Below are 27,699 nucleotides of genomic sequence, written 5' to 3' on the forward strand. Positions count from 1 at the left end.
GTAGGCGAAGGAGACAAAGGGTTCACTTAGGAGGAAGGAGCAGGGACAGGACTGGGTGTGGGAGGAGAGGAGACCGAACATTCAGGTGTAACTACAGTCAAGCCATCTGGAGACAGTTGTGCTCTGATCGTTGAGAGAGCCCCGCTGATGAGGAGAGGTATGGGGAACTGGCATCCCCAGAAAAAAATGATGGTGGACCAACATGTTTCTGTACTGGATACGAAAGTGAATAGGCAAAGCAAAAAAATGAAGTGATTATCAAATGACGGACCATGCAATTTATTCTTCAAACCAGGACATTTAGGAGAATAAAAGGGAACTCTTTCCTTAGGTCTTTGCTTAAATATCACTCTTTGAAAGTGATACATCATACTATTCCTTAAAAAAAAAAAAAAAAAAAAAGTAGGGGTGCCAGGGTAGCTCAGTTGGTGAAGCATCTGCCTTCAGCTGAAGTCATGGGTCCCAGGGTCTTGGGATCAAGACCCACTTTGTGGGGGGGGGGGGGTCCCTGCTCAGCGGGGAGTCTACTTCTTCATTTGCCTCTCTCTGTCTCTCTCTCTCTCTCTCTGTCTCTGTCAAATCTTTAAAAAGGAAAAAGAAAAAGGGGCGCCTGGGTGGCTCAGCAGTTGAGCATCTGCTTTTGGCTCAGGTCATGATCCTGGGATCGAGTCGCACATCAGGTTCCCTGCATGGAGCCTGCTTCTCCCTCTGCCTGTGGCTCTGCCTCTCTCTGTGTCTCTCATGAATAAATAAATAAAATCTTTAAAAGAAAGAGAGAGAGAGAAACTGTAAATAATTAAGTATCAGATCCTGGCCAAGATTAGCAGACTTGTCACTGAGGTTGATTTCCAAGATGTTGACGTTTTCATGGTTATGTGGTGGCATGGTGCTTCGGTTTTGGGCCAGGCCGCCTAGGCTTCAGCTCATCCTGCCACTAAGTAGCTGGCAGTCTTTACCACGTAAGTTGGAGATAGTAGGGAAACCCGTCCCTCAGGGAAGGACTAGGTTGAAATGAGACTAGGTTGAGTACACAGGGCACTTAGCTGATGCTAATGCCACATCCTAAGCGCCCATGCTCTGCTGATACTATTACCCATGTTTCCCACAGCAACTACTGCCTCTATGTTTTGGTAGTTAGCCTGTTTTCCGTTTAGATTAATTTAAAGCAATAAGAACTTTAAGCTAGCTGGTGTTGCTGGTAGCTTTGTGCCTTTTATTTGTAATGCTAGTTCAGTAATGAAAGAAAAATAAGTTTAGAAAACTATTTTTCATTCCGGCTTTAATGTAGTACAGCTCACATTCTCACTGTTAGCTATGCCAATTCTCACTTTTCGAAAGTAAATGGATTTTTCAGTCCTCTTATTGAATTATTGAACATAGTAATTCTCATTTTGTATTCAAGTAAATCTTAAAGATATTTTCAGCAGCATCATGTTTTCAGATCCAGTTTCTGTTCTGCAGGGGATTGATGGCTAAAGAGTAGTCATTTACTTTTCTGCTTTAAGTAAGGAAGATGAAACTTACTTTTGCTAGGGGCGGGATGGGATGATCTTGGCAAATAAAAATACTGATGGAGTTTAGATTTTTTTTTAAGCTTCAGAAGATCATTTAAAGAGATCTATGAGATGTTTACCAATAATTCAACTTGAATGTGCCCTTCTTCAGTGCACTTACATTTATTTTTCCTTTTTCCTAGAATATTCTTTCCTCAGATAGCTGCATATCTCACACCTCCACTTTCTTTAGATCTGTGCTTAAATATCACCTCCTCAGTAAAGCCCTCTCTGGCTACACTATTCCAAAACCAGGACCCCTGTCCACAGTCCATGTTTCTTCAGCTTTTTTGTCATAAAGGACATAAAGGATGGTTCTTCCCATCATAATGCTCTAAGATGTATAGTGTTGGAGTAACTAGAACTCTGTGATGGAATAAAAATGTGAGCTTCTCTAATACCTCAGTAACCCAGTCCTTAGGGAGTTGAGCTTCCTTTTAGTGTTGAATTATGTGTAAACAGGGTGACAGCCAATCTGATCTTGGTTTGGAGTGAGTGGTGCTGGCAGTGGCTAAGGACGAACTAGCAGCACTGTTTCAAGTATAGCCGCCTGGAGAAAAGGCAGAAATATATGTTTTTTCAACTGAAGAGTTTGTACTACTGGCCCTGGAGACCCAGGAACCCTACTTGCCTTCTGGTTGGGCAAGAGGAATAGCCTCATCTTAACCACCTCTCTGTATATATGAGCTCAGCCTGCTATAGAAAAATACGAGGCTGGGTGGCTTCAACACCACACATTTATTTTCTCATGGTTCCGGAGGCTGGAAGTCCAAGATCAAGGTAGTAGCAGGATTGGTGTCTGGTGAGGGCTCTCCTTTGGGGTTGCAGGTGGCTGCCTCTTGCTGTATGCTCAAGGGATCCGTTCTTGGTATGTGCGAGGTCAGAGGGAGAGGGTCAGAGGTCACTCAGGAGTGTCCTCAGGACAGTAATCCTATTGGATCAGGGCCCCACCCTATGATCCTGACTAACCTTAATTACTTCCTTACTCCAAATAGAGTTACGTTGGGGAGTTAGGGCTTCAATATACGAATTTTGGAGGAACACATACATTCAGTCCATAACATGCTGCTGTTATCCCAAATTTTATCTATTTCTGAGTTTAGTTCAATTAAACATTTTTTGAGAACCTTTTAAATGTATATGTGTGTTGTAGTGGGCACCAAGGAGGCCAAAGTGAATTATCCCCATGCTCAAGAACTTAATATTTTAGTGAAGGAGATAAACATGGATAAACTAGAAAATGTGATCCATGTTTTTTGTAACTGTAAAGGTGAGTGGAATTTTGCCAGGCTGATTGATGTAGGAAAAGGAAATAGAGGCCAGGAGGTTAGTGTGAGTACAAAGGCATAGTATGTTCGGGAAGCAAATCAACATGGGTAGTGCGTGAAATGAAGTAGAGCATGGTGGGCTTGAACCAGAAGCGCAAAACTGCTCTGTGCTCTTCCTTCATCGTGCCGCAGTGTTATCTGAAAAAGTAGAGAATACTAGTATGTTGATTTCTACAGCGAAAAAAACAGGTTTTAAAAGACTACAGTGATTGGCATTTATAATCTACAACAGGAGACTAATGATGCAAATAAAAGATAGTGGTACAAAGCACGTAATTAGTGGGATTATTTTAAAGTAGTAAATTTTCCATACAAAGTGAAGTAAACATATATTTAGTGTCATATTTGAGAAATCAGGGTGAAATTTAAAATAGCGTGATGATGAGAGGTTGGGAAAAATTATACAGCACAAACTCAAGTAAAGAAAAAAATTAAAAATCTTTGGTTTTCTCCAGTGCTCGTTAAGTTTTCTATGTACAATTTCTAAATTTTTTTTCACATAAATGTTTAAAAATTGCTTTTTACTTACCCTTCACGAAACAACAACAAAAACAGATAAAACATAAGAAACAGTGGTTTTCGATGTACTGGGCATCAGGCAACGAAAGAAACTAATCCCAAGTGAATGGAAGAAGGTGGTGAGCCCTGTGAATATTGCAGCTTACTGTTGTGATAGAATTTCCAGACCACTGTTTAGCGTTACAGCTAATAAATCAACAAATCAAATCATACAAATACTCAATCTAAAGGAAGGCAGAAAAAAAGGGAAATAGGGAAGCAAGAATCAACAGGACCAAGAGAAAACTAATGGCAAAAGTGATGGGACATAATGTCATCAGTAGCAGTCGTCAAAAGAAAGTGGGAGTGACCTCAGAGCACAAGGTATTCCCAGGAATAAAGCAGCCCATTTCATAATGACAAGGGAGTCACTTTGTCAAGGGAACTATTAGAACCCTAAATGCACCAAATAAAGAACAGAGCTTCAAGATTAAAAAGCAAAAAAAAAAAAAAAAAAAGAGAGAGAGAGAGAAAAAGTTACAAGGAGAAATAGATACAATTCCACAAATACTTCTTTCTCATTAATTGTAGAACAAGTAGACAAAATGAGTTTGAACATCTGAAACTCAGACAACGCTATCAACCAATTTGAACTAAGTGATGTTTATAGGACACTCCGACCAATAACAGCCAAACATACTTTCTTCTCATTTGTACATGGGAACATTTATCAAGAAAGATCACATTCTGTGCCATCGAACAAACCTCAGTAAGTGTAAAAAGGATTCCAGTCATGGAAGGTGTATCTTCTGACCATGAGAGAATTGTAACAGAAATCAATAACAAAAAAGCTCTCTGGAAAATCTTCCAAATTTGGGAACCAAGCGACATACTTCTGAATAGCCCGTAGATCAAAGAAGAAATGAATAGACTTTAAAAAGTAATTTATTTCAGCTAAAGAAAATACAGCAGATCAAAATGCCACTAAAGCAGTATTTAGAGGGAAATTTGTAGCCTCTAATGCCTATAACATGTTGGAAAAGAACAAAAGTCTCAAATCAATGACCTCAGCTTTCACCTTAAGAAACTAGAAGAAGAGCACATTAAACCAAAAGGAGACAAGGGACAGAGAGTAGAACTCAGTGATATAGAAAACAAAAGCCATAGAGAAAATCAATAAAACCAGAAGTTCATTTCCTGAGATCAATAAAATAAATATACTTCTAGTCAACATTGTATGTTGAGTAAATTTGGATTTATATTACAGAGGTTTAGAGGACAGGGGATCACATTATCTTTATTAGATGGAGAATCAGAAATTAAGTTAAAATATGTTTATATAAAAATTTTTAATTGGAATGTAAATTTAGTTCCGAGTTACCTCAAAACCATGTTGTGCCAGGGAGACAAGCTTTTTTGCTTTGAGTTTCTCTCATAAAATCACCTTAACCGGGGCACCCGGGTGGCTCAGCGGTTGAGTGTCTTCCTTCGTCTCAGGGCATGACCCTGGAGTCCCGGGATTGAGTCCCGCATTGGGCTCCCCACAGGGAGCCTGCTTCTCTCTCTGCCTCTCTCTCTCTCTCTCTCTCTCTCTCTGTCTGTCTCTCATGGATAAATAAGTAAAATCTTAAAAAAAAAAAAAAATCATGTTAACCTTAACTCTTGACTTTTCCTGCCAGAGCACATCTCTTTGTTTTAGAATATCCATGTAACCCCAGAATACCCTTGAGTCCAGATGCTTTTCTCCTCTGGATGGCATGTAGCACATCCAGTAATTGTCCAAAACAGAAACTACATATTGATGGCTGGTGGTCCAGACTCAGCCTTGAGAGCTGGTGTATTTGGTTTGCACAGTATTTATAAAAAGTCAGAATTTGTTGCTAACATACAACAATTAAGAGTTGACATAGCTGGGGAGTGCCTGTGTGGCGCAGTCAGTTGGTTAAATGGCCAAATATTGGTTTCAACTCAGGTTGTGTTCTCAGGGTCCTGAGGTCCATCCAGCCCGATGTCAGACTCTGTGCTCAGTGTGGAGTCAGCTTCAGATTCTCTCTCCCTCTGCTCCTCCTGCTCATGTGTGTGCTCTCGCTCTCTAAGAAGTAAATAAATCTTGGGGAAAAAAAGTTGGCATAGCTGGTAACCCAGAACCCACATTTCTCCATGCTGCTCATCAGTTGGAACTGACTGGTAGCCTTTCGTCACGCTCCCTATAAGGGTGTTTCCCTTTCTCTTGGCCATTAATAGCAAGTCTTAGTAGCTGTTGCTGGCCTCCTTACTACATAGAAGGATATAGTCTCAAGAAAGTGAAGTGCCCAAGTTCACACAGCTAGTAGGTAGAGGACTGGTGTTTAAACACAAAATATGTTTTATGTTTATATTATAAGATATTATAAGATAAATATATAAATCTTATAAATATTATAAATATTATAAGATAATGTCTAAATTATCTTAAATTCCAAATAAATAAATAAATAAATAAATAAATAAATAAATAAATAAATAAATTTTAAAGATTCCTTTCTTCAGACATTGAGAGAGAGCAAGGCTATTTTTAATCTGTCATTTCAGTTGAAAAATTTGTATCCATCAGTATTATATGATGCTTCCTCAGGTAGTAAGTTTATCACATTGTTTAAATTATGGAAGTTAAAATTTACATTCATTTCATTTCCCCTGAGTTCCTGAAGTCTGAATTTATTCTAGGCTTTCTCATTTTTTGTTTTTTTTTTTGATCTTTTGAAAAGAGGGATTAACTTTTTTTTTTAATTTTTTAAAATTTTTTATTTTTTTAAAGTAATCTCCATGCCCACTGTGGGACTTGAATTTATGACCCCCGAGTTTCTACTACTTTCTCATTTCTAAAATGTTGACATCTGTCGTCTTGTCCAAATAGGTTACTGATAAGTTATCAAGAAATAAGTTCATTTTAACACTATTTTCCTGTTTGAATACTTTAGCATGATTCCCTTCTGTGAAAATAACTAACACTCCCAGGGAACAAGAATAGGCACCGTTGTCTTTAGTTTTCCGTTTGCAGGAGGAACACAATTTAAACTTTGCTTTGAATAAAAATTGCCCATGGTTTAGATAACAATTTATATCTTTCATCAAGAAACAAACGTCTCTTCCCTACAAAGATAGACTTGTATATTTTAGCTTAATAAATATTTACTTTTTGTCTGAACAGATTAAATTCTTTAATCCCAGACTGTTTGTGTCTGTGTAAATAGTACTGTTATCAGACTAGAGCTAGTGTTTTCAGTTTTCCCCACACTACTTGACAAAAAATTAAATACATCAATTATACAAAAGTCAATTGGCATTAAATACTAGTGTATGCTGAGTTAATGAACATTTGTGGTATGTACCATGTACTTTGCTAAAAATAGAGTATTAACCCTCCCTACTTCAGCTTAAATTTTAAAAGAAGTCACACAGCTTCATGTTTTTAATAAAGTATCTTTTGCTCAAAGCTTGCTTTTCTGCAGGAGGTGGGGGTGGTGGTGCTGGTGGTAGGGTATCTTTTACTGTTATGATCTCTGTTGACTGAAGAACAAAATATCAAGAGTTAGGTACAGAGGAAGTGGTAGAGACTGGCTATTGAACAGATCTTGGGCAAGTTACTTTCCCTCAGCTTCCTTCTCTGTAAAACAGGGACAGTCATGCCTTCCTTACAGATTGCCTATGGAAAAATTTGTATAAAGGCCCAACCCTGTCCTTGGACCGTAATAGGCACTCAATAGACAGTTGCTGTCCCTCCCCATCATCAGCAGAATGACTTGGTGGTTTTTCCTAACATGAAGACCTATAGTATGGTGCCCATGTATTCTAAGGCATATGTTGTGCCATGTGACTTATTGAAGCAAATGGTAGAAGCACACTGGAGAAATTTAAATATTCAATGTGTTAGGAACCTTTATGGTGAGTTACCTTAACTGGGCGCTGACCGAGAAAAACGAGGAAAAACTAGAATCGCGGGAGCTCTTTTTGCCTAGTGTGTCCGTACCGAATCTTCATTAACGCTGTGGTGAAAAGCCTGGGTACAGCTCAGAGGTAGCCCATTTTAGGTAACTCACAGCAAAGTGTAGTTCAGTAACAGTCTCGTACGTGAAGACATCGAGGTCATCGTGGGATAGAAGGAGCATCGGATGAAAAGTCAACAGTGTGTTTCTCAACACCCTGCGTGCCCTTTGGTTAAGTGGTTTCTCCTCCCTACTCAAAGGAAGGAGCAGGCTTACATCTTTGAGATCCCAAATATAACCTACTGGTGCCATCAGTGTTGTCATGGGAAATCTCTGGAGAATGGGATTAACTCTAGCTTTAGAACCAGCAGGGGGAGCACAGAGCATGAATTTATGTCCGGGTCTTAGGAAAATTGATTGGGGTGGGGGGGGCAGTTATACGATTAAATATTAACCACGGTCCTTAAAACCTGGTATTTCTTATCAGGTTCTGCTCAACTCCCTTTGAGCTCTAATTTTGTCTTGAAATGGTGATATTTTTACAAGTACATATAGAATTCTACCTCTGTAATTAGTAGTTGTAAGAAAGAGCTATGTTCTGAAAGAACATTTAATAATAATTTGTAAGGATCACTGATGGTTTATGTCCTGTATTGTTAAATATATTTTAACTGAAAGACATTATAACTTTATAACAGAAATACTCTGATTGATACTCTAATAACTCTGATGTTTGAACTTAACCCAAAACTAAAAGGGACTGTGCCTTCAAATATTACAGGCTTAAAAGTCCAATTTAAGTGATACCCCATTTATCTAGCATGCTTGGGAATTAGGAGTTCTACATACTCAAGATAACAAAAGTATGTTTCATGAAAGCACTACCTTAAAATGGTTTAAAGGTATTTTAGATAAGAGATCTTGCAGTTGCAGTCTTTCTGGAGTTTTTAAGTGCAAGACCTTGTGTACATTTGAGTCTTCTTGATACTGCAAAGTAGTCACTATAAACATGGACCATTGTGCTAAACGGCAGTAGAACTCTGAGTCTGCTCTTCCTTTAACATCAGAACTCTTCCATGTCTTTGGTTACACTACTCTTAATTTTTTCCTTTTTCTTTGTATTATTATTATTTTTTTTTTTTATTTAGAAGTTTTAGCTGAGGAAGCTAATAATAACTTACCTGGTTGAGAATTGTGTTAAGTCCGATTAATAAGACTTTGAGTTAAAGTTCATAGTTTTCCATTGGGCACTGATTCATACATGGAATCTTTCTCTCTGTATTTGTGGTTTGGGTTTATGCCTTTAGGGGCAGGGTGGGGGCTGCTCCTATATTTGAGAATGAGTCATGGTAGAGGTGGGTTTCCTATGCAGTTGCTATAAATAATATATTTGGTTTCTTGGTTTTTCTGAAAAGTATTTCTAAACTTGAACTTAAAAGTATATTTTTTTCCACCAATAATCAGCCATATTTTTTAAGAATTTGGTTGATCTGTATATATTTGTTTAAAAAGAACACGGAGAAGGAGGGTAACTAACCCCCTTTATGTATACAGTAGGCTTTGCAAAAAAATTGAAGGAACAGGAATGAACATCTGTGCCCTTGAAATTATGTTCAGAGAAGAAATGGGATAAATATTCAAGGGAAAGGGAAGGGAAGCTATCAAAAGCATATAGGTCAAGTATAAATTAGTCATTAAGTACTCTAAGGTTGAAAGGAAGTTGAAATAAAAAGATACTTTTCATAAATCCAAAGATTTTTAATAGTAATGAGTTTGGCAGAAGTTGAAAAAAGGCATTTACTAGTAAAGACCTATAATTCCAATTAAGACTTCCTGTTCCTATAGCCCTCCCAAAGACTAATTATACTTGCTGAATTAAGATTAAGAGCTAAGCAAAAGAAATCGTGGAGTCCTAGTTGGGATCCTCACATTAAGGATCCAGCTACCTGGAAAATATCTTCCTGATAAATTGTGTTATGATAGAAAAGTAGATGTTATGCAGTATTTTCTAAATACAGTGATTAGTGTCATGTTTCCTGTGACTGTCTTTGTAAAGTCGTACATACAGTAAACATAGTTTATTTGGTAGGCTTCCTCTGAGAGGAAATTTCTTTATACTTACTTAGGAAGTGCCTTCCAACCTGTGATAGTAACTTCTAAACTGTCTGTCCTGGCTCCCCTGGTGTTCACTGGGGGATAATCCCACTTTCCAGATGAATTTTGTCATTCAATATTATTTCAGTCCTACTTGTTGCCGTAAATTAGTGACATCGTGCTACAGAAGTTGTGGGTTTTTGTTTTTTTGTTTTTTTAAGAGTATGGGTTTGCTATCTGTTTGGCGCACAATTTTCTCTAGGGACTGAGAAGGAGTAACCGAGAAAGACAACTAAGTTCTTTCCAGTCAGGAAATCTGTTTCTGTTTGTTACGTTAATACACTTGAAAATACCATAAAACCTCTAATAAGTTTGGTATCTTTTGAATTGCCTACTAATTGGAACATACTTTGGGTCTTTCATTGTACCTGAGTTTATATAAGAATATCATTTCTAAGCATAATATCCATGAGAGATGTATAAAAGTAAGTTAAAATTAGGGATAAAGTTTTTCCTTTGAGATAAATCAAATTACAAAATCTTTAATTAGGTCATTCTTATTAAATAGCATTTCTGACCAAGTTTAGTCAAAATTGGAAAATATCTACTTAGGAAAACAAACCTTTTCCATTATGTCCACTTACTAGACATTTTTCCACTGAATGACTTTAGGGCTAAAAACACACAAATCTGCATGAACACATTTGTGCAAAATAAAATTTTCTTCAACCTAAACATGGGATCTCTTATTTCACTCATATTTTTCATAATGTAGGTACCAGATTGTGTATTGACAGATCATGTATTCTATTCGTTACTTTCAAAATATTTTTACTTGTAATAAATCTTGTAACATCATTTTTAAAGTTGTTAGTTACCTTTCAGTTTTCCTTTAATGACTTCTTATTTTGTCACCTAACCAGTGGAAATTCAATTCCCAAGTTTCAGAATTTTTTTTAACAAGATCCATCGTTTAGTCGATTACCTGGCTCTGTTGCATGACTAGTTATTTTTGGTTCTACATGTAATTTTTGGTTGTGCACTTGTACAGTGAAAATCATGCCAGACATCATAAACATAATTTCAAATTCTCGCTGAGATGTGTGGTTTTTTTTGGGCAACAACTCTGAATTGGTGGGAACCGTCCTCGCTAGGTTTTATAAATGCATATCCTTGTGTCTTTTGCTTTTACCTTCAGAGTTTTTCAAGAAGATGAGTTACTGAATTTTCTCAGAGTGTTAAAATATGGAGCAAAATAGATTCTAGCTGACCAAGTGTGAGGATGGACACACGTTTCTGTGCATTGCTATCCATACTGCTGAGCCCACTAAACATTTGCATTTTCACAAGCCTTACTCCATAGTCAGAAAGCTATTTATTGGTGCTGACATTTCCTATTTTGTACTCTGCCTTACGTGCCATGAAATCAATGTCATTGTAGCACTTGTACTGGATGGAAATGCATTTTAAGCTATTTATTATATATGTAAAGAAACACTTATGGTTATTAAGTCAATTAATTAAATGTGAATGGGCAGTTTATTCTCCTCCGACCTTGCTTCTTTGTATAAATGTCAGTGTTCTTAGTGAAGATAATTATGTAGTTATCCATCTCCTTCATTTTAATTTTAGATCCTTAAAAATAAGATTTCTTTCTTTTTCTTTCTTTCTTTTTTTTTTTTTTTTTTACTAAAAATAAAGATCTCATGTTTCCAGTTTTGTAAGGTAGGAATACTGATGTCTGCAGTTTCTTTTACTGGAATAAGAAAGGCAGAAGAGAAAAAGAAGAAAGACAAATCATTAGCAGCAAGCATATTTTTAGACCCTGTTGTATGCAGCACTGTAAAAAATATCTACAATCAAGGCTTAAGTGAACTTAGTATTTGGGGAGAAAACCCCATGCTCACAGTACACATAATGCTATGTTATATGTATTATAAAACACACGTATAGGTATACAGCAATTGAAGAGCATGAAGCAGCATATTAAAACAAATAATATGTGATTTGGATGAGAGGCAGTTGCTATTTCTATCATATTCTACAAGTACAAGGGGACATATTTCATGAGTAACAATCTTCATAGACTCTGATGAGTTTTTATTTTACCAAAGCTATTTAGATCTTTAGATTTCCCTCGTGTTTGTGTTTATTAGAGCCATCCAGGATATGTTCCTTCCTCCCGCACCTCCCATCTAATCTGTCATCAACAGAGGCTACCTGACTCTTGTTGGCAATCATTAACCTGCTCGACTTTCTCTGAATAGATAGAAAGATTCTTCATGAGAAGCAGAGAAGTGGAATGAAAAAGAAAAACATTTTATGATTTCAAAAGTAGTAGTCATCACCTTAGACTCCTCTGCAGCTGGGGACACACACACACACACACACACACACACACACACACACACACACACGGGCCTGGGCCTTATCCCCCCATTCTTCCAGTACAGATGCACTTTTAGGTTAAATCAGTCCCCACTGATCTCTAATGAGATACTGTTCACTGATGGTTCATATACTATAACATGATATTTACTTTCTTAGACAGTTTGAGAATATCTTTATTTTAACCTTTCGAATCAAAATTTGTCAGAATTCTACATTTTGAGTCATTTTGACTCTGTGTTTGGAAGGCATTGCTCATTGTTTTGTAGCTGTTGAGATGTCTGATGCCATAGTAATTCTTGACAGTTTGTATATGGCCCTACCTCTTTTTCTCTCTCTTGGTTTCTAGGACCTTCTTTTGTTTGCAGTGTTTTAAAATTCCTATCATATGCTATTATGTAGAGGAATTGTTTTTACCTATTTTCTGGATTCTTGGTGGGCTCTTCCAGGAAATGCATGTTTTCCAGTTTTGAGAATTTTTCCTTGAAATAATTCTTTAATAATGTCCACTTTTTCCCCCTTCTATTTTCTTTGTTCTCTTAAAACATTCTCTTTTACACTCTGGACCATCTCTTGGCCGTTTTTCTGTTGTTTGCTCTCTCTGTCTTTTCTGTCCCACTTTCTGGGAAAGTTCTTCACATTTATTTTCCTGCTCTTTTACTGAAGTTTTCCTTTCTGCTATCGTATTTGCACTTTCTTTGTTGTTGTCTGATATTCCTTTTTATACCACTGCCTTCTTGTTTCACAGCCAACATTTAATTCCCATCCTTAGCTTAGTAGTGGTAACATTTTGGGAGCTTTCAGCTTCTCCCTGCATATCTCTATTGTATTTGGGTTCCTTTTTTCTTTTTTGCTTGTCATTTTAGTGGCTCTCTCTGGTGATCTTTGACAGAGTTCATATTTAAAAGTGGGACATTGAAAAACTGGAAGTTCTGTGTGCTTGGGTTGGACTTTGTTGACTGGTGGCTTCCTGAAGACTGGTCCACCTGGACTGAGTTTCTTGAGGAGAACCCGCGTCCCCCCAGTATCAGTATCTTCAGATACTTTTTCTTGCACTTCTCAGTTTCTCCTGAGAGCAGTCCTCAGTAATTCCCTTGAATACAGACTTGGCTGACAGCATTCTCTGAGCCGATCGTGGGAGCTGAAGGCAGAGGTGTCAGCATTCAGCCTCTAGACTCTTACTTATTTGCCCGCTTTCAGGGCAGCACACTCATCCTTAGTTGTGTCTTGCATCTCACAGTCCACTTTCTGCTTTATCCTTCCGAGAGTGAACACTTTCGTTCTTCTGCCAATATAAAGAAAGAACTCGCTGGGCTGAGTGGGGGAGGGGAGGGGAGCAGAAAGCCTGACTTTTTTCATATAGATTTTCAGTCTCTCTTCATGTCTCTGGCCTCATCTGTGCCCTACTTTCTAATACCTGGTACTGGTATTTACCTGAACTGTGCTAGGGTTCCAGAGTATCTACACGTAGCATCTAATCTTACTTCACTTCTGGCTCAGGGCTGAGCCTTTCTTGGTCTCTCTTTTTTTCTTTTCGTACTAAATACTCCATTTTCTCATCCATTGCAATGGCTTTAAATTCCAGATACATGTTTCCGTTTCCAAATGCATATCTTTAACCAGAATTGCTTTCCTGAAGCCAGAATGTCCACCTGAAACTCTTCACTTGGATGACAAATAGGCATCACACACCTAGCATATCCAAGAGGGAACCTCTGATGATCTCCTTGGAACCTGTCCCCTGTGAAGTTTTTCCTGTCTCTGTAAATGATGTGCTCATCATTCCATTTGCTTAGGGTAAAAACTTTGATGATATCCTTGACTCTTTTCTTATATCCCAAATCCGGTCTGGCAGCAGCCCCTGTCAGCTTTGCCATCAACGAGTTTTGTATACACAGGAAAAATATTGGAGGATTACTCTCAGGAAAAACTAGAAGTGTGAGTCCATTGTATTTCTAAGTAAATGAGAGAGAATATTTGTTTTTCTAGTGTGGTAAAATAATGAAAAAAGATACTGCCCTGGCTATAAAAAGTCAGGTATTTGTCCAAAGAGTCAGAAACCAGATAAACTTTGACATTTTAAATTTAACAAAAGTACTTTCTTTTCAGGGAGTTTTTACTTTGTGTTTTTATTCAGTGAACCAGTTTTGGATACCTGCTGTGCACCAGGCATTGTTCTAGGCGCTAGGATTATAAGAACATATTTGAACATTCCTCCCATCATGGTGCTTCCATACTGGTGCAGGAGTTAGGAAACTTTCTTGAAAGGACTAGATAGTAAATATTTTAGGCTTTGGCTGCCAGATGATCTCTGTCACAACTACTCAGCTTTGCCATTGTATCATAAAAGCAGCCATAGGCCATATATGAATGAATAGATGTAGCTGTGTTCCAATAAAACTTTATTTGCAAAAACAAAAAACAAAAAAACTTTATTTGCAAAAACAAAAAACAAAAAAACTTTATTTGCAAAAACAGATGGTGGGCCAGATTTGGTCTGTAAGCTCTATTTTTGCCTACTTTTTTTCCAGTGGATAGAAACAATAAAAACATAAGAAAAGCATATAGTATTTCAGAAAATGGTAAAGTAGTCTGGGGAAAAAATAAAGTAATGGAAAGAAAATAGGGTGTGCCAAGGTTGGGTTGCAATTTTAACTAGAGTGGTTGTGGTAGTCCTCAAAGAAGAGATGACATTTGAACGAGACTTCGAGATGAAGGAGTGAGCCATACCAGGCCCTAGCATATGTTTAAAAAAAAAAAAAGGAGGCTTATCCTAAGGGATGCTTAGAGGAGAGTAGCTCACAAAAGAAATGCAGATGTTAGGGTTCCAAAGACAAGGTTCCAGAAACTTGAACTGGGGAGTCAGCAGCTCCGGAATATTTTCCAGCTTATTGATATCTGTGTCTTTCTCTTTCACCATTTCAGCATAGGTTCAATGTCTCTTCTTGTGTGTGGGTTTTCTTCATGAAGCTAAATCATGACCATAGACACCTCTAGTTTAACATCTCTACAGTCTTCTAACCCAGAAGAAAAGCAGTCTTTGTCACTGTTCCTAAGTAGAAAAATCTTGTGTCCAGGGGAAGTTTCCATCTGGCCCAACTGAGAGCATATATCCATTGTGATCCAGGGAAGGGGTATTATAATTGACTCAGCCTTGTGTCATGAAGTCACTTCTTTCAGTCACTTCTTTCTTTTCTGTTCCGAAAAGAGGGGAATGGAAGTGAATCTGAAGGACAGGAAAAAAAGAAAAAAAAAGTCACCATAATCAGTAAAACAGATCTCCTGATGAGAGAGAATAAGGTGGTTTTGAGTGCAGAATTGAAAGTCAGATTACCAGGGTATAAATTTTATCTCTTCCACTTATGTGAAGTATAATACTTGGCAAATTCATTTACTCCTCTAATGCCTTAGTTTTCTTTATATAATATAATGAAAGTGGTAGTACCCACTTAAGCATGTTGTATGTTAATTTAGTTAACAATTATAAAAGATTAGTAAGGTGCTTGGTGCAGAATATGTTCTCAGTAAGTGATAGCTGCCGTCATTCTTACTATTTCTCCTCAGCATATAAAAGGATAACCAGTGGGATCCATCCTAGGAATGTGAGGTTGCCTCAGCATTCCGTGATCTATCAGTACAATCCACTATATTTAATAGACTTAAAGCCATATGATCATCTGAGCAAGTACAGAAAAAGCGTTTGACAAAATTCAACACCTATTCATGATTTTTTTAAAAAAATCAGTTAATAGGGTATAGAGAGGACTTCCTCAAACTGATAAAGGGCATCTATGGATAATTTATAACTAAATATAGCTACTTAATAGTAAAATATTGAATGTATTCTTTCCTAGGATCAAGAAAATGGCAAGGATATTCATTTTCACATTTATTCAACATTGTACTAACGGTCCTAGGCAGTGCAGTGAGTCAAGAAAAAGAAATTTTATAATTCAGATTGGAAAAGAACTTAAAACTGGCTTAAATATTTATTTAAAACTTGGTTTAAAGATTCCTAATCTTCAAAAAAATGGGAAGAGATGAGCTTAGCAAGGTCACAGGATACAAAGGTCAGTATTTAACAATAATTGTATTTTAATATTCATGTGACAATCAGAAATTGAAATTTACTATTTTTAAAGATTTATTTATTTATTCATGAGAGACACAGGCAGAAGAAGAAGCAGGCTTCCTGCGGGGAACCTGATGCAGGACACAATCCCAAAATCCTGGGATCACACCTTGAGCCGAAAGTAGATGCTCAACTGCTGAGCCACCCAGGCATCCCCATAAGTTGAAATTTAAAAGCTGTACTGTTTATGGTAGCAGAAAAATATAAAATAAACCTAGAATAAGGATAACTAAAATACATGCCAAACTGAAACATTGCTGAAAGTAATTTTAAAATCACTATGTTATGCACCTGAAATTGATATTGAATGCTGTATGTCAACTGTACTTCAGTAATAAAATTTTTCAGTTTTTTAAAAAGAAATTAAAGATTTTTAAATAAGCCAGATGATCTCATATTCATGGATCAGACAGTATTGTTAAGATCCTGAAATTTTATCTATTCATTTAACACAATCCTAATCAAAATCCCACCAATCTTTTTGGTAGAAACCGACAAGTTGATTCTAAAATTTATGTGGCTGTACAAAGGACCCAGAATACCCAAAAGAATTTTGACAAAGAAAATTCAAGGAGGACTCAACACTACCTCATTTCGAGATGAACTGTCAATTATAGCTAACGCGATCAGAGCAGCGCAGTAGGTTTATAGACCAATGGAATGGAATGGAGTCCAGAAATAGACCCATGCATTTATGGTCAATGAAATTTTTGACAGGCCTGTCAGGGTGATTTAAGGGGGAAGAAACCGTCTTATCAACTAATGCACCAGAACAGTTAAATATTCATAATGCACAAAACCAACCCAAGAACATAAACCTTGACTGTTACTTCACACCTACATGCATCTGAGTGGAGCACGGACCTTAAATAGGGGGGTTAAAACTATAAGCCCTATCCACCGAATCACAAACATTTTTGTGATCTTAGGTTAGGCAAAAGTTTCTTAGAAGGCAAAAAACACAAACCTTTCTTTAAATTTTGATGAACTGGACTTCATCAGATTCTTCAATTTTGCTCTTCAAAAGGCAGTTAAGAAAATGAAAAAATACCCCTCCCCTCCTGGGAGAGAATATTTACCAAAAAATACCTGATAAAGTGCTTGTATCTAAAGAAGTCTTACTAAGGAGGGAGAAGGAAAACAGCCCATTGTTTTAAATGTGCAAAAGATCTGAATACGCACTTCGCAGAACAAAACTAGGGACATGGAAATTCATTAGGGGAACACAAGTTATGTTCACGCCTAGGGGAAGGGCTGACAACCAAAAGGACTGGCATAGCACTTACCAGCGGGAACATAGGACAAGCCCACCATTTCTTGTGTACAATTGAGCAATTCCACGTCTAGGTATTTATTCAAGAGAATTTTCAAATTCAAGAGAATTTGTATTTTCACAAAGAAACCTTTGTAAGAATGCTTACAGCAGGTTTATTCCTAATGGCTCAGAAGGGGAAACAGCCCAAGGATGCATCAGCTGATCCACAGATGAACACATTGCACTTTGCTCATGTGGCAGAAAGCTCAGCCATGAAGAAGAGCGTGGATGAAGCACTAGGTGATGGAGACCTGACCCAGAGGGTGCGGGAGGCATGATCCCCTGTCCCTGAAATCTAGCAAAGGTAGAAAGCAGGTGGGGGGGGGGGGGGTAGCAGGCCGCGCCCTGTGGTCACCGAGAGCTCCAGGGTTGTGGTGCTGAGTCCCAGGAAGGTTTCGGGTTTTCCGACCTCTCGGGTCATATGCTTCAGTTTGGTTCATCTGAGTCTGTGCTGATGGTTCCTCAACAAAACTGATTTAAAAAAACGAGGAAACTGGCCGTGTGAGCCCATGTTGAGGTGTGAGCGGAGGCGCAGTGGGCGCAGGCCTTAGCGCGGCAGGGGGCAGGGGGAAGAGAGGAGGCCCTGAGGGCCAGAGGGGCTGCTGCGGGGGAGGAGGCAGGAGCTCCGTGGAGCCGCTCTGCTCCTAGTGACTTCAGTGACGTTTTGTAATTCTGACAGCTCGTCAGGATTTGTCAGGAGCCTGTCGCCACTACAGTGAGTAACTTTAACCTCGGGGGTGGGGCTGCCAGCTCTGGCCTCAGTTTCCTCGCCCACTGCCATCTTCCTGTGGAGTTGGGGACTCCTCGTCGTCGTCGTCATGGTCAACATCCCCCACCCCCATGGCTGCTGTGAGGAGGGAAGGGCAGGAGGCCAGGGGACTGCGGGTTGCGAGGGGCCGGCCTGCCACCTCCTGGGAGGGCCCCCCGCCCCCCGTCAGGGTCCACTGTCTGCGCTACCCACTCCCCACATCTGGCCTCTCTCTACCACTGGGGCTCACTCCCCCTTCCTTACCTCCAGGAAGGATTTTTCATAAGGTCACCATTGTTTTCTTTACTTGGGCCAAATCCAGTGACTTTCATTCTTTCTTTTTTTCTCTCATCCTTCTTCACCTTTATGACAGTGAAGAGCACTCTCCCCTTGAGTTTATTCTCTTGGCTTCCAGAATGTCCTTCTCTTTTGTTGTTCCACATCTGTTCCTCTAAGGACCCTTTGCCATTTCCCCTTCTTAGTCTTGGTGTTTCCCAGAATTCCGACCTTGACTTTCCTTACTGGACACGTTACCTTTGGGTGACTGCCTGTCCTTGCGTGGTAGCCGCTGACGCCGAGACCCTAAGGGTTCTCCTGTCTCCTGAGCACTGCCTTCGTAGTCCTCACCTGCCCGCCAACATGGTCCTGACCATTGGCATCTGGATGTTCCCACACGTCTCTGGGTTTCATGGCAGAATCATCAAGAACATCGATTCCGGAGCTTGCCTGCCTGCATTTGCCTGCTGACCCCACTGTTGGTAGCCATGTGCCTCAAAAGAAGTACTTAACCCACTGCCCTGATTCCATCCTCCCTAAAAAACAGCACAGGGTGGGTGATGAGAACGAAGGCCTGGCGTGCTGATTGCTGAGCGGCGAGCCTGTGTGCGGCTGGGTAGCCTCTCCGGGCACACTGTGGGCGCCCCAGGCCTTCCCCTCCCCTCACACCTTCTCATTCCTAGGACGTTGAGTCAAATTCTCAGCCAGCCACTGTGTCCCAAGTTGGGAACCTTGGATTCGTCCCTCTCTGTTGTCTCTTTGCCTTCCTGGTGGCTCCTGCTGTCTTCACATGGCTACCTCCTCCCCTCTTATTTTGAGCAGTGAAGTTCCCTAAAGGAACTTTCTGCCTCTACACTTGTTCTCCTGTCAGCCTGGGTCCATCTTTACTTCTAGGGTTGGAGGAATCTTTCTAAAACAAATGCAGTAGTACTTGTGCCCCCCTGCTCGGGCTTGTTGTACCTTTCACACTTTGCTTCCTAGAGCCCTGGGGTCCCGTGGTGGGGCCTGGATGGCCACCGCAGTATGAGAGCGTGCTGCAGAGAGATCGAGGACACACACGAACAAGGGATAATCACTTCCTGTTCATCCCTTGTCCCATACTCCCCACTCGGACACCAAACATGGCAGCTTTGCTTTTGTGTCTCCTATTGTAGCCCTGCTGTCATAAGACACCTCCAGCTTTCCAGGGGCCCCCAGGGGGCTCAGTTAAGGTCTCATGGGCTCTGTACTCAGCAGGGACTCAGCTGGAGAGGCTCTTCCTCTGCTCCTCCCACCATGCTCACTCTCAAATAAATCTTAAAAACCCCTCTGGCTTTCAGGATGAAGTCCAAGGTCTAAAGGAGGCATGAGAGATGCTTCATGAACTGTCCCCACTACCAGCCCAACCTTCACACTGATGAATGTGTGCGCCACCCTGTCGCCTACACCAATGGTGCTCAGGTGACTGTGCCTTCCCTTGTGCTGTTTTCTCTGCCCAGGTGACCTTTACCTTTCCCTCATTTGCTGGGCTCCCTCCTAATTGTTCCTTCAGATTCAGCTTTGGCATCCCCTCCAGCAAAGACTTTCTGCTCCTGTGGTCAGGTGCAGCCTCATCCCAGTCCCTGTGCCCTCCCCACTGCTCCTTCTACGTAGTTCATCCTCCCTAACCCAGCCGCACCCTCTAGGAGCACAGGACTTTGGCTTTTGCTTGTCACCGTCTCCCTGGGCAACTTGCACACTCTGGGTTTGCAAGTTGCCCGGCACATTGTCGGTTCTTAGTAAATATTTGACTTACTACCTGCCTTGGTGACTTGACGAGATGAAATGCAAACCTCGTAGCACAGTGCTGTTAGTAGGCCCATCCTTGTGGTGCTGAGCCTCCTCCCTCGCCACCCTCACCCCATGCCTTGCTACTACTTCCTGTGGGTCTCTCCACCTCTTGGTACAGCCACCATTTCCCCGTCTGAGTTCTTTATCCTCCCTACCCCCCCCACCCCCGTACTTGTCCCCACTAGCAACCACTAACCTTCAAAGCCACGGGATAGATTTCCTCTGACACCTGCCTAGCCTTCCTCTGTGTTCTCCCATGGCATCCTCCAGTTTCAGAATTGCAGGTGCTTTTTCTTTCTTTTTTTTTTTTTTTTAAAGATTTTATTTATTTATTCATGATAGTCACAGAGAGAGAGAGAGGCAGAGACACAGGCAGAGGGAGAAGCAGGCTCCATGCACCGGGAGCCCGACGTGGGATTCGATCCCGGGTCTCCAGGATCGCGCCCTGGGCCAAAGGCAGGCGCCAAACCGCTGCGCCACCCAGGGATCCCTGCTTTTTCTTTCTTATCACCTTAGATTTGAGCTCCTTGGCAGCAGGGAACATGTTTCTCATCGTTTTGTAGGACTGATATTCCATTAGCTTCTCCGTGTTGAGTCAAGTCCAGGATTTCGATGTGCTGGAAGGGTCCTTCACAGTCTGTCCTCACATTGTCTCCATTCTGGTCTTGTCTCCAGCACTGACTGTGCATCCTGAACTCAGCGGCCATTCCCAGCAGCTGTTGGTTTTCTGAGCATATTTCATGTTGGACCGACCATACAGAGTCTGTCCGCATGCTGCTTGCTTTTTTGTAATGCTGGCTGTTGACAAGGGGCTCTGTTTTCTCCAGGGTAGTATGTGCTTTTTATTGCAGTTTTTAATATATATATAATATTTCAAGCGTACATCAGAGAGATAGAGGAATATAGCAATTCCTTATGTATGTATCCAGCATAATGAAAACATTTTACATATATATATACACATACAGAGACAGAACAAGAGAGATTCAGAGAGAGAAAACCAAATCCCTTCTTTTTTTCCTCTCTGATCCCTTTCCTTCCCTTCTTAGAGACTAATGGCTATCTTAAATGTAGTATTTGTCATTTCCATGTTTCATTATTTCATGTGTTTTATCTGTAGAAGACAGGTAATACCATGTTTGCATTTTTAATACACTATGTAAATACTATTTCCTTGGTCACATTCTTCTACAAGAATCCTTGCTGGTAAAAAATAATAATAATAATAAAATTAAAAAAGAAAAGAATCCTTGCTGGTAAAACAGCATTGTTTTGGAGGTATATCCGTATTGTCGCAGGCAGGGTTAGATCACTTGAAGTTGCTACATAGTCTTTTGTTATGGAACTATCCCACAGTTTATTTACCAGTGATTCATCAGTGTTTTGATTGTTTTCAGTTTTTCACTGGTAAACCAATTTGTAGTGGATATTCTTCTATAAAAAGAAAACTCTAGTCTTTTTCTGATTTTAAAAACAAGCACTCTGGCAGCCATATCCTGAACGAATGGTACACTTGAAAGCCAATTTCACTCAGGATTACCCTTTTACATGCACACGTCACATGTCTCTACCATTTACACTGCCTTGCATTGAGCAAGGGAGTGAGAACTTTGATCACAGAGCTTTCACCAGAAGTGACTTTTCTCGGCAGTTTACAAGCCATATCTCGTGTACGTGTAGGTCATTTTGCCTTAAAAATGTTAAATGCGAGCCAGAATTAGAATGTTAAAGTTGAAAGCTCTGTAGCTATAAGACCTGAGGGAAAAGCCTATTACATTGTAGGAGGAGGACAATCGTGAAGACCATGAGAATGCTGTTTGTCATTCGTGCTAGAAAACTGGAAGTGCATCAGCTGATGTCACAGCAGCTTTCCTAGGAACAGCTGGGCGCAGTCGCCACAGCTTCTGGAGGCGGACGTGGACCCACTTCAACATTCTGTGCCCTCGCAAGTCAGACTTTCCGTGATGCCACACTGAAAGCGCTTACCTGTGAATCGAAGCTCACTTCCTCATTTTGTTGTCTTCTAACAAGGAAAGTGGATTGCTTGTATTCTCTCTGAAAATAAACAGAACTAGCTTTTCTTCTCTGAAGGAAACAATTTCAGATCCTTTCTGCTTTGATTCCTACAACTTGCGTCGTCATTCTCTTCGGTTCTTTTTTTTTTTTTTTGCCTTTCTTTTTTTTTTTTTAATTTATTTTTTATTGATGTTCAATTTACTAACATACGGAACAGAATAATCCCCAGTGCCCGTCACCCATTCACTCCCACCCCCCGCCCTCCTCCCCTTCTACCACCCCTAGTTCGTTTCCCAGAGTTAGGAGTCTTTATGTTCTGTCTCCCTTTCTGATATTTCCCACACATTTCTTCTCCCTTCCCTTATATTCCCTTTCACTATTATTTATATTCCCCAAATGAATGAGAACATATAATGTTTGTCCTTCTCCGACTGACTTACTTCACTCAGCATAATACCCTCCAGTTCCATCCACGTTGAAGCAAATGGTAGGTATTTGTCATTTCTAATGGCTGAGGAATATTCCATTGTATACATAGACCACATCTTCTTTATCCATTCATCTTTCGTTGGACACCGAGGCTCCTTCCACAGTTTGGCTATCGTGGCCATTGCTGCTATAAACATTGGGGTGCAGGTGTCCCTCTCTTCGGTTCTGATGGAAGTTACCATAGATGAGCTCTGTTGTCCCCTGAAGGTACTCTGGGGACACGGGCAGAACCCTGGGGAACAGCTACTGGGTAAACTCGACAAAGGGCATTGTCTGTCTTCACTTGCCCCCTTCTGACGGATCCCCCAGGAAGCTCACTTCTCCAGGCATAGCGAGTGCTTTCCCTTTCTGTTTGAGCACCAGGTCATGCCTCTGAGTCCTGCCATGCCTGTGCTAGAACTGACTTCGGTCGCAGAAAACTCCTGCAGTTCCCGTCATTCCTGAAATTCTTTTAACAACTTAAAAGCATCTTACTAATTTTTCTTTTTAGGCATTTCCATGTGAATACACTTTTTATACTACCCCAACAAATTTTTTTTCTTTTTATTTTCATCGCTTACCAAATAATTTGTATATTTGAATCATGCACTGCTAATGCAGCTCACAGTGACATTCCATTATTCTTATACTCAGCAATTCTACTTCAAGGAATGTATCCTGCACATAGTCTCATCTCAGTATGCTAAAAATTATATACAGGGGTGTTTGTTCATTGCAGTACTATTTATGAAAAAATAAAACTGGAAACGTTGCAATGATTAATAATGGACTAAATATAAATAAAGTATGGTATATCCATGTGCTTAGATATCAAGTTACTGGCACTCAACATTTTTCGAATGGATTGAGGAACATACTGTTCAGCGAAAAAAAAGTGTGAAGTACGGAACAGTACATATTTGGTGGAATAAAAAGGGGAGATGTAGGGGATCCCTCAGTGGCTCAGCGGTTTAGCGCCTGCCTTTGGCCCAAGGCGTTATCCTGGAGTCCCGGGATCGAGTCCCACGTCAGGCTCCCTGCATGGAGCCTGCTTCTCCCTCTGCCTGTCTCTGTCTCTCTCTGTCTCTCTCTCTCTCTCTATGTCTATCTTGAGTAAATAAGTAAAATTTAAAAAGGGGGGGATGTATACATACAGTATTTGGTGGTACACATTGCCACATTTAATGTTTCTGGAATCCCAGACGCTAAACCACTGGTACGTATTAGCTACCTGTGCATCATTGCAGTGGGCATGAGCAGGAAGTGTGAGGTGTACATTTAACCTTAGGAGGAAAGACAAAACTGAACCTCAAATGGAGAAGACCCTTGGGCAGGTTTCTCAACCTCCCTCTTGCATTTCTCTCCAGTTGAAGAACCTGCCACCAGATTCCACCTGTCATGCAGCCCCAAGCCCTGACCCCTCTGTATTTTCAGCTCGGTATGGCAGTGCTGTGTATCGCTTGGGTCCCGGGGTTCTGCATTGCAGTCTGGAATGTTTCTCTAGGCAGATACCCCCTTCTTCTAGGGATCCCATTCCTATCCTGCAGGTGTTGTACACCATCTGGGAAAAATCATTTCATATGTTTTGTCCAGTTTTTAAGATGTTAATCGCAGGAAGGCAATATTTGGTACTCGTTAATCCATCACAGCCAGAAATGGAAATCTTAAATATATTTAAAGTCATTCTTTTTGAGAAGTAAGAAGATAAAGCTATGAGAAAAAGTGGTTGTATTATACTAGAGAAATAATCTAATCCAACACGCTTATTTGGAAGATGAGGAAATTGAGATACAAGTCCAAGTGACTAGTAACAGATGGCACTCTGGGTTACTTGTGAAGTCCGTACATATCCCAGGCTGTCTGAATCTCTGTCCACTGTTCTTTCCATGCTTGTGGAAAGTTCTTCTATGCTTGAAATAGAATTTTAAGCTGTCAAACTTTTTAAAAAAATTTTTTAGAATCCTTATAATTTGAACATTGTCCTCACTTCATTTGTTGTCCTATTGATAGTATTATTAATCCTGCTGTTAACACAGGCATGAAGAAAAAAAAATCGTTACACGTATATTTTAGAATAATTGACATTCTGCCAAACTCTATAATACTAATAAAACCTAGAAAAGGAGACACTTAGTTCTTTCTTTCTTTGTTTTGTTTTGTTTTGTTTTTTCAGTTTGTTTTCCTTGCTGTCTAAAAAACACAACAAAGTTCTGGAACAAGCCACACAGTCCTTGCGAGGTTCGCTGAGTTCCAATGACGTTCCTCTTCCAGATTACGTAAGTAGTCACCTTACTTTATCAGTCAAAAGTTTTCCTTTCATTGTTAGGTTTGTAAGTACCAATCTGGGTTTTCAAGATCTGATTATGATCTTGGTGACTCTTTTATGCAGATAACGGAATGCTATCCCAAAGCAAGGGGAGAACTTTTAAACGATTATTATTAACAACTGGTCAAAGAAAGTCAACCCTGAGCCAGTGATACTGTTAATAATTAGGACTCTTGGTGTGTTGGGTAAGAAATTCGCTCAAACTAATTACACGGAGGCAAAAGGAGCGGTCTTAGAATCAGCAGAAGTTTCTCGCTGAGCTCAAGGGGCCCTGGAGGTATACCCAGATTTCACAGAGAACCAGAACCTGACGTTGAAAAGCCTTTGGGTTCAAGAATATCTTGTGTCTCCGAGGCTATTTCGTTTCTAGGCTCTGCTTCCTTTTGCTTCAGTTTTACTCTTCAGTTCCCTCTCTTGGCTGGATGTCCCCATTTGTTGTTGGCTTGGACCTCAAGTGGCCACTCCAGCCTTCCTCTCTCCCACCCTGTGACATGGCCTGTGAGTATTGTGTCTTTAGCCACCAGACCAGAGTCTTGACGCCTTCATCCTCCATTCCTGGGGCAGGAAATCTAACTGGCCCCACTCAGCACAGTGCACTGCTCTGGTCTTGGGAGCCGTGGGCAGTGGAGGACGGCACTCGTGTGTTTCCTTGGTTTCATCCACTCCAGAGATAAAGAGCTTGTTCCCACCTAACCTCAGCGAGCAAGAGCAGAGGAGAGCAGGAGTGGCACGGAGATGGGTTGTTATATAACAACAGGAAGGAGACTGCATCAGGACTTTCCTTAGGGCCAGGCCATTGTCTGTGACCTGCCTTGTGTTCTAGAGCATGGCTTAGATGAGGATGCTAAAGATTATCTTGTCGCAGCCCATAGCAGCACTGCATCGGGTTCTAGTAAGGATAACAACTCCGTGGGTTGATATTTAGAAACTTCAGGAGACAGTTTTTAAGTTCTGAGTTTGAAGTGGTGATGCATACCAGACAGCTGAAGAGTTGTTGTGTTTCCTGTGGTTTGTTTCATTTCTAAATGGCTCTGCTGATATGGGACTGTGGGAACAGCCCCCGGTCCAGATAGCAGTCGCTGATAAACACAGATAGCAACGTGTGCAGCGGCAACCTGGCTTGTGCTGGTTTCCTTCTCTTTTATTTATTTTGTGTATGCATGTGTTTACCCCCCCCATACATCTTTTATGATTTTCTTGCTCATTGAATATTCTCAACTTTTAAGAAAAAATAGCATAATAGCCACTTCTATCTGAGCAATGACTTGTTATAAGAAAAATATTTCTTGGTAATCACTGCTTGGAACTTCAGTTGGGGCATCTGAGTGGCAATAGGGACTGCATTTGTTAAGAACTTGAGTTCAAGGGCGCCCTGGGGACTCAGTCAGTTAAGCATCTGATTCTTGATTTCGGCTCAGGTCATGATCTCAGGGTCGTGAGATCAAGCCCTGCATCAGGCTCCACACTGGGGCTGGAACCTGCTTAAGATTCTCTCTCCCTCTGCACTGCCTCCCCTTCCTCTCTAAAAAACAAAAACAAAAACAAAAAAACTTGAATTCAATTCCTCTATAAATGTTTCATTATTTTTATACAGTTACCATTTGCTTATGCAGCACTCCTGTGTCATTTCTTCCATAAAAATATGTTGAGTGTATTTAGTGTTAAGGTTGTGCTAGCAGCATTCTCCTGTAATCAGAGACCAGAAAATAACTATGTCTTTGAAAAAGTGGATCATATTTAGGGGTATTTGCCAGTTATGAAAGTGATTATATAATGAAAGGACAGGTTGAACTCCTAACAGACATATCAGTTCTATCAAACCTGACAATTTTTAGAGTCGCTGCCTTGTTCTTGCATACAATTGTCACTAAGTAAAAATGAATTTCTTAAATTATCTGCTCCATAGAAATACAGAGAAAATTCCATTTAGAATCTGTTATCCACAGTCCTTATTTTAACATCTGTGTGCATGAGACTTTACAATCACAACACACTCCAGATGGGTTTATGAAATTGGATTTTACCGCCTTTCCTCAGAGTTCATTGAGGAGGGTGGGTTGCCCCCTTCAGTAGTAGTGACAGTAAGGGATCCCTCCTGCCACTCACTCCTGCAAGGTGAGTCAGCCCTGTGGTGTGGTGTGTTCTTCTTTCATAGCAACTGAGTGTTTTCACTTGTCATTCCCATTGTGCAAAACACTACGAGTGATTTGCATATTTGAAACCATGTTCTCACTGTCATTCTCTTTTAAATTGGTCATTAAGTGGGAAAATAAAATGTTTCTCCTTTCACCTTCCCTAGAAATGTTATTTAAATGTCTCTGCCAACAGCCACATGAAATTCTGTGTCCTGGACTCCTTGTGTAGACCACATGTTTGTAAAAGATGGAAAAGGAAAGGGTCTCAGTGCAGCACTAGGTCCCTGAGAGCATAAGAGCTCACTTCTATCCGAGCCGTGGTTATCTTTTCACACCAGGATTGAATGAGTTTGAGTAAGTGCTTAAAAACAGGAATGTATTGTTCTTCTCACTGTAATACATAGAGTACTTTCAGCCTGCCTAGAGGTTTCTGAGTTGATTAAGAAAACATTTATTCTCATTATGGTGTATAATTCACAAGTCAGTTGAATAACAACCTAGAAATCAAATAGCAAGTCAGAAGAACATTAGTGTCAATACTTTAGTACAACCACATTTGTCAGAACAGCTCAGGGAAACCTGAAGCCTTCCACCAAGTTCTAAATAATGAGACCGCCCTGGCTGCTGAAGGGGAAATAAAACAAAAAC

The 27,699-nt window shown here is 40.3% G+C and overlaps 1 protein-coding gene and 1 long non-coding RNA gene across 5 annotated transcripts in view; both read left to right on the forward strand.

Annotated features, from left to right (window-relative positions):
- DYM (dymeclin) overlaps positions 1 to 27,699 on the forward strand; it is a 340,736-nt gene that overhangs the window by 217,859 nt on the left and 95,178 nt on the right. For all 4 annotated transcript variants that reach the window (XM_025429635.3, XM_025429632.3, XM_049112965.1 and 1 more), the window contains one exon: positions 24,764 to 24,866. In XM_025429635.3, the coding sequence (XP_025285420.1) occupies positions 24,764 to 24,866 (103 nt within the window). The remainder of the gene's footprint in view (positions 1 to 24,763; positions 24,867 to 27,699) is intronic.
- On the forward strand, positions 1,188 to 3,897 carry LOC112648131 (uncharacterized). The gene is made up of 2 exons (XR_003128787.3): positions 1,188 to 2,333; positions 3,437 to 3,897. It is a non-coding gene; the product is annotated as an uncharacterized LOC112648131 (long non-coding RNA).

The sequence above is a fragment of the Canis lupus genome, chromosome 7, assembly GCF_003254725.2.
Source record: "Canis lupus dingo isolate Sandy chromosome 7, ASM325472v2, whole genome shotgun sequence".
NCBI lineage: Eukaryota > Metazoa > Chordata > Mammalia > Carnivora > Canidae > Canis > Canis lupus.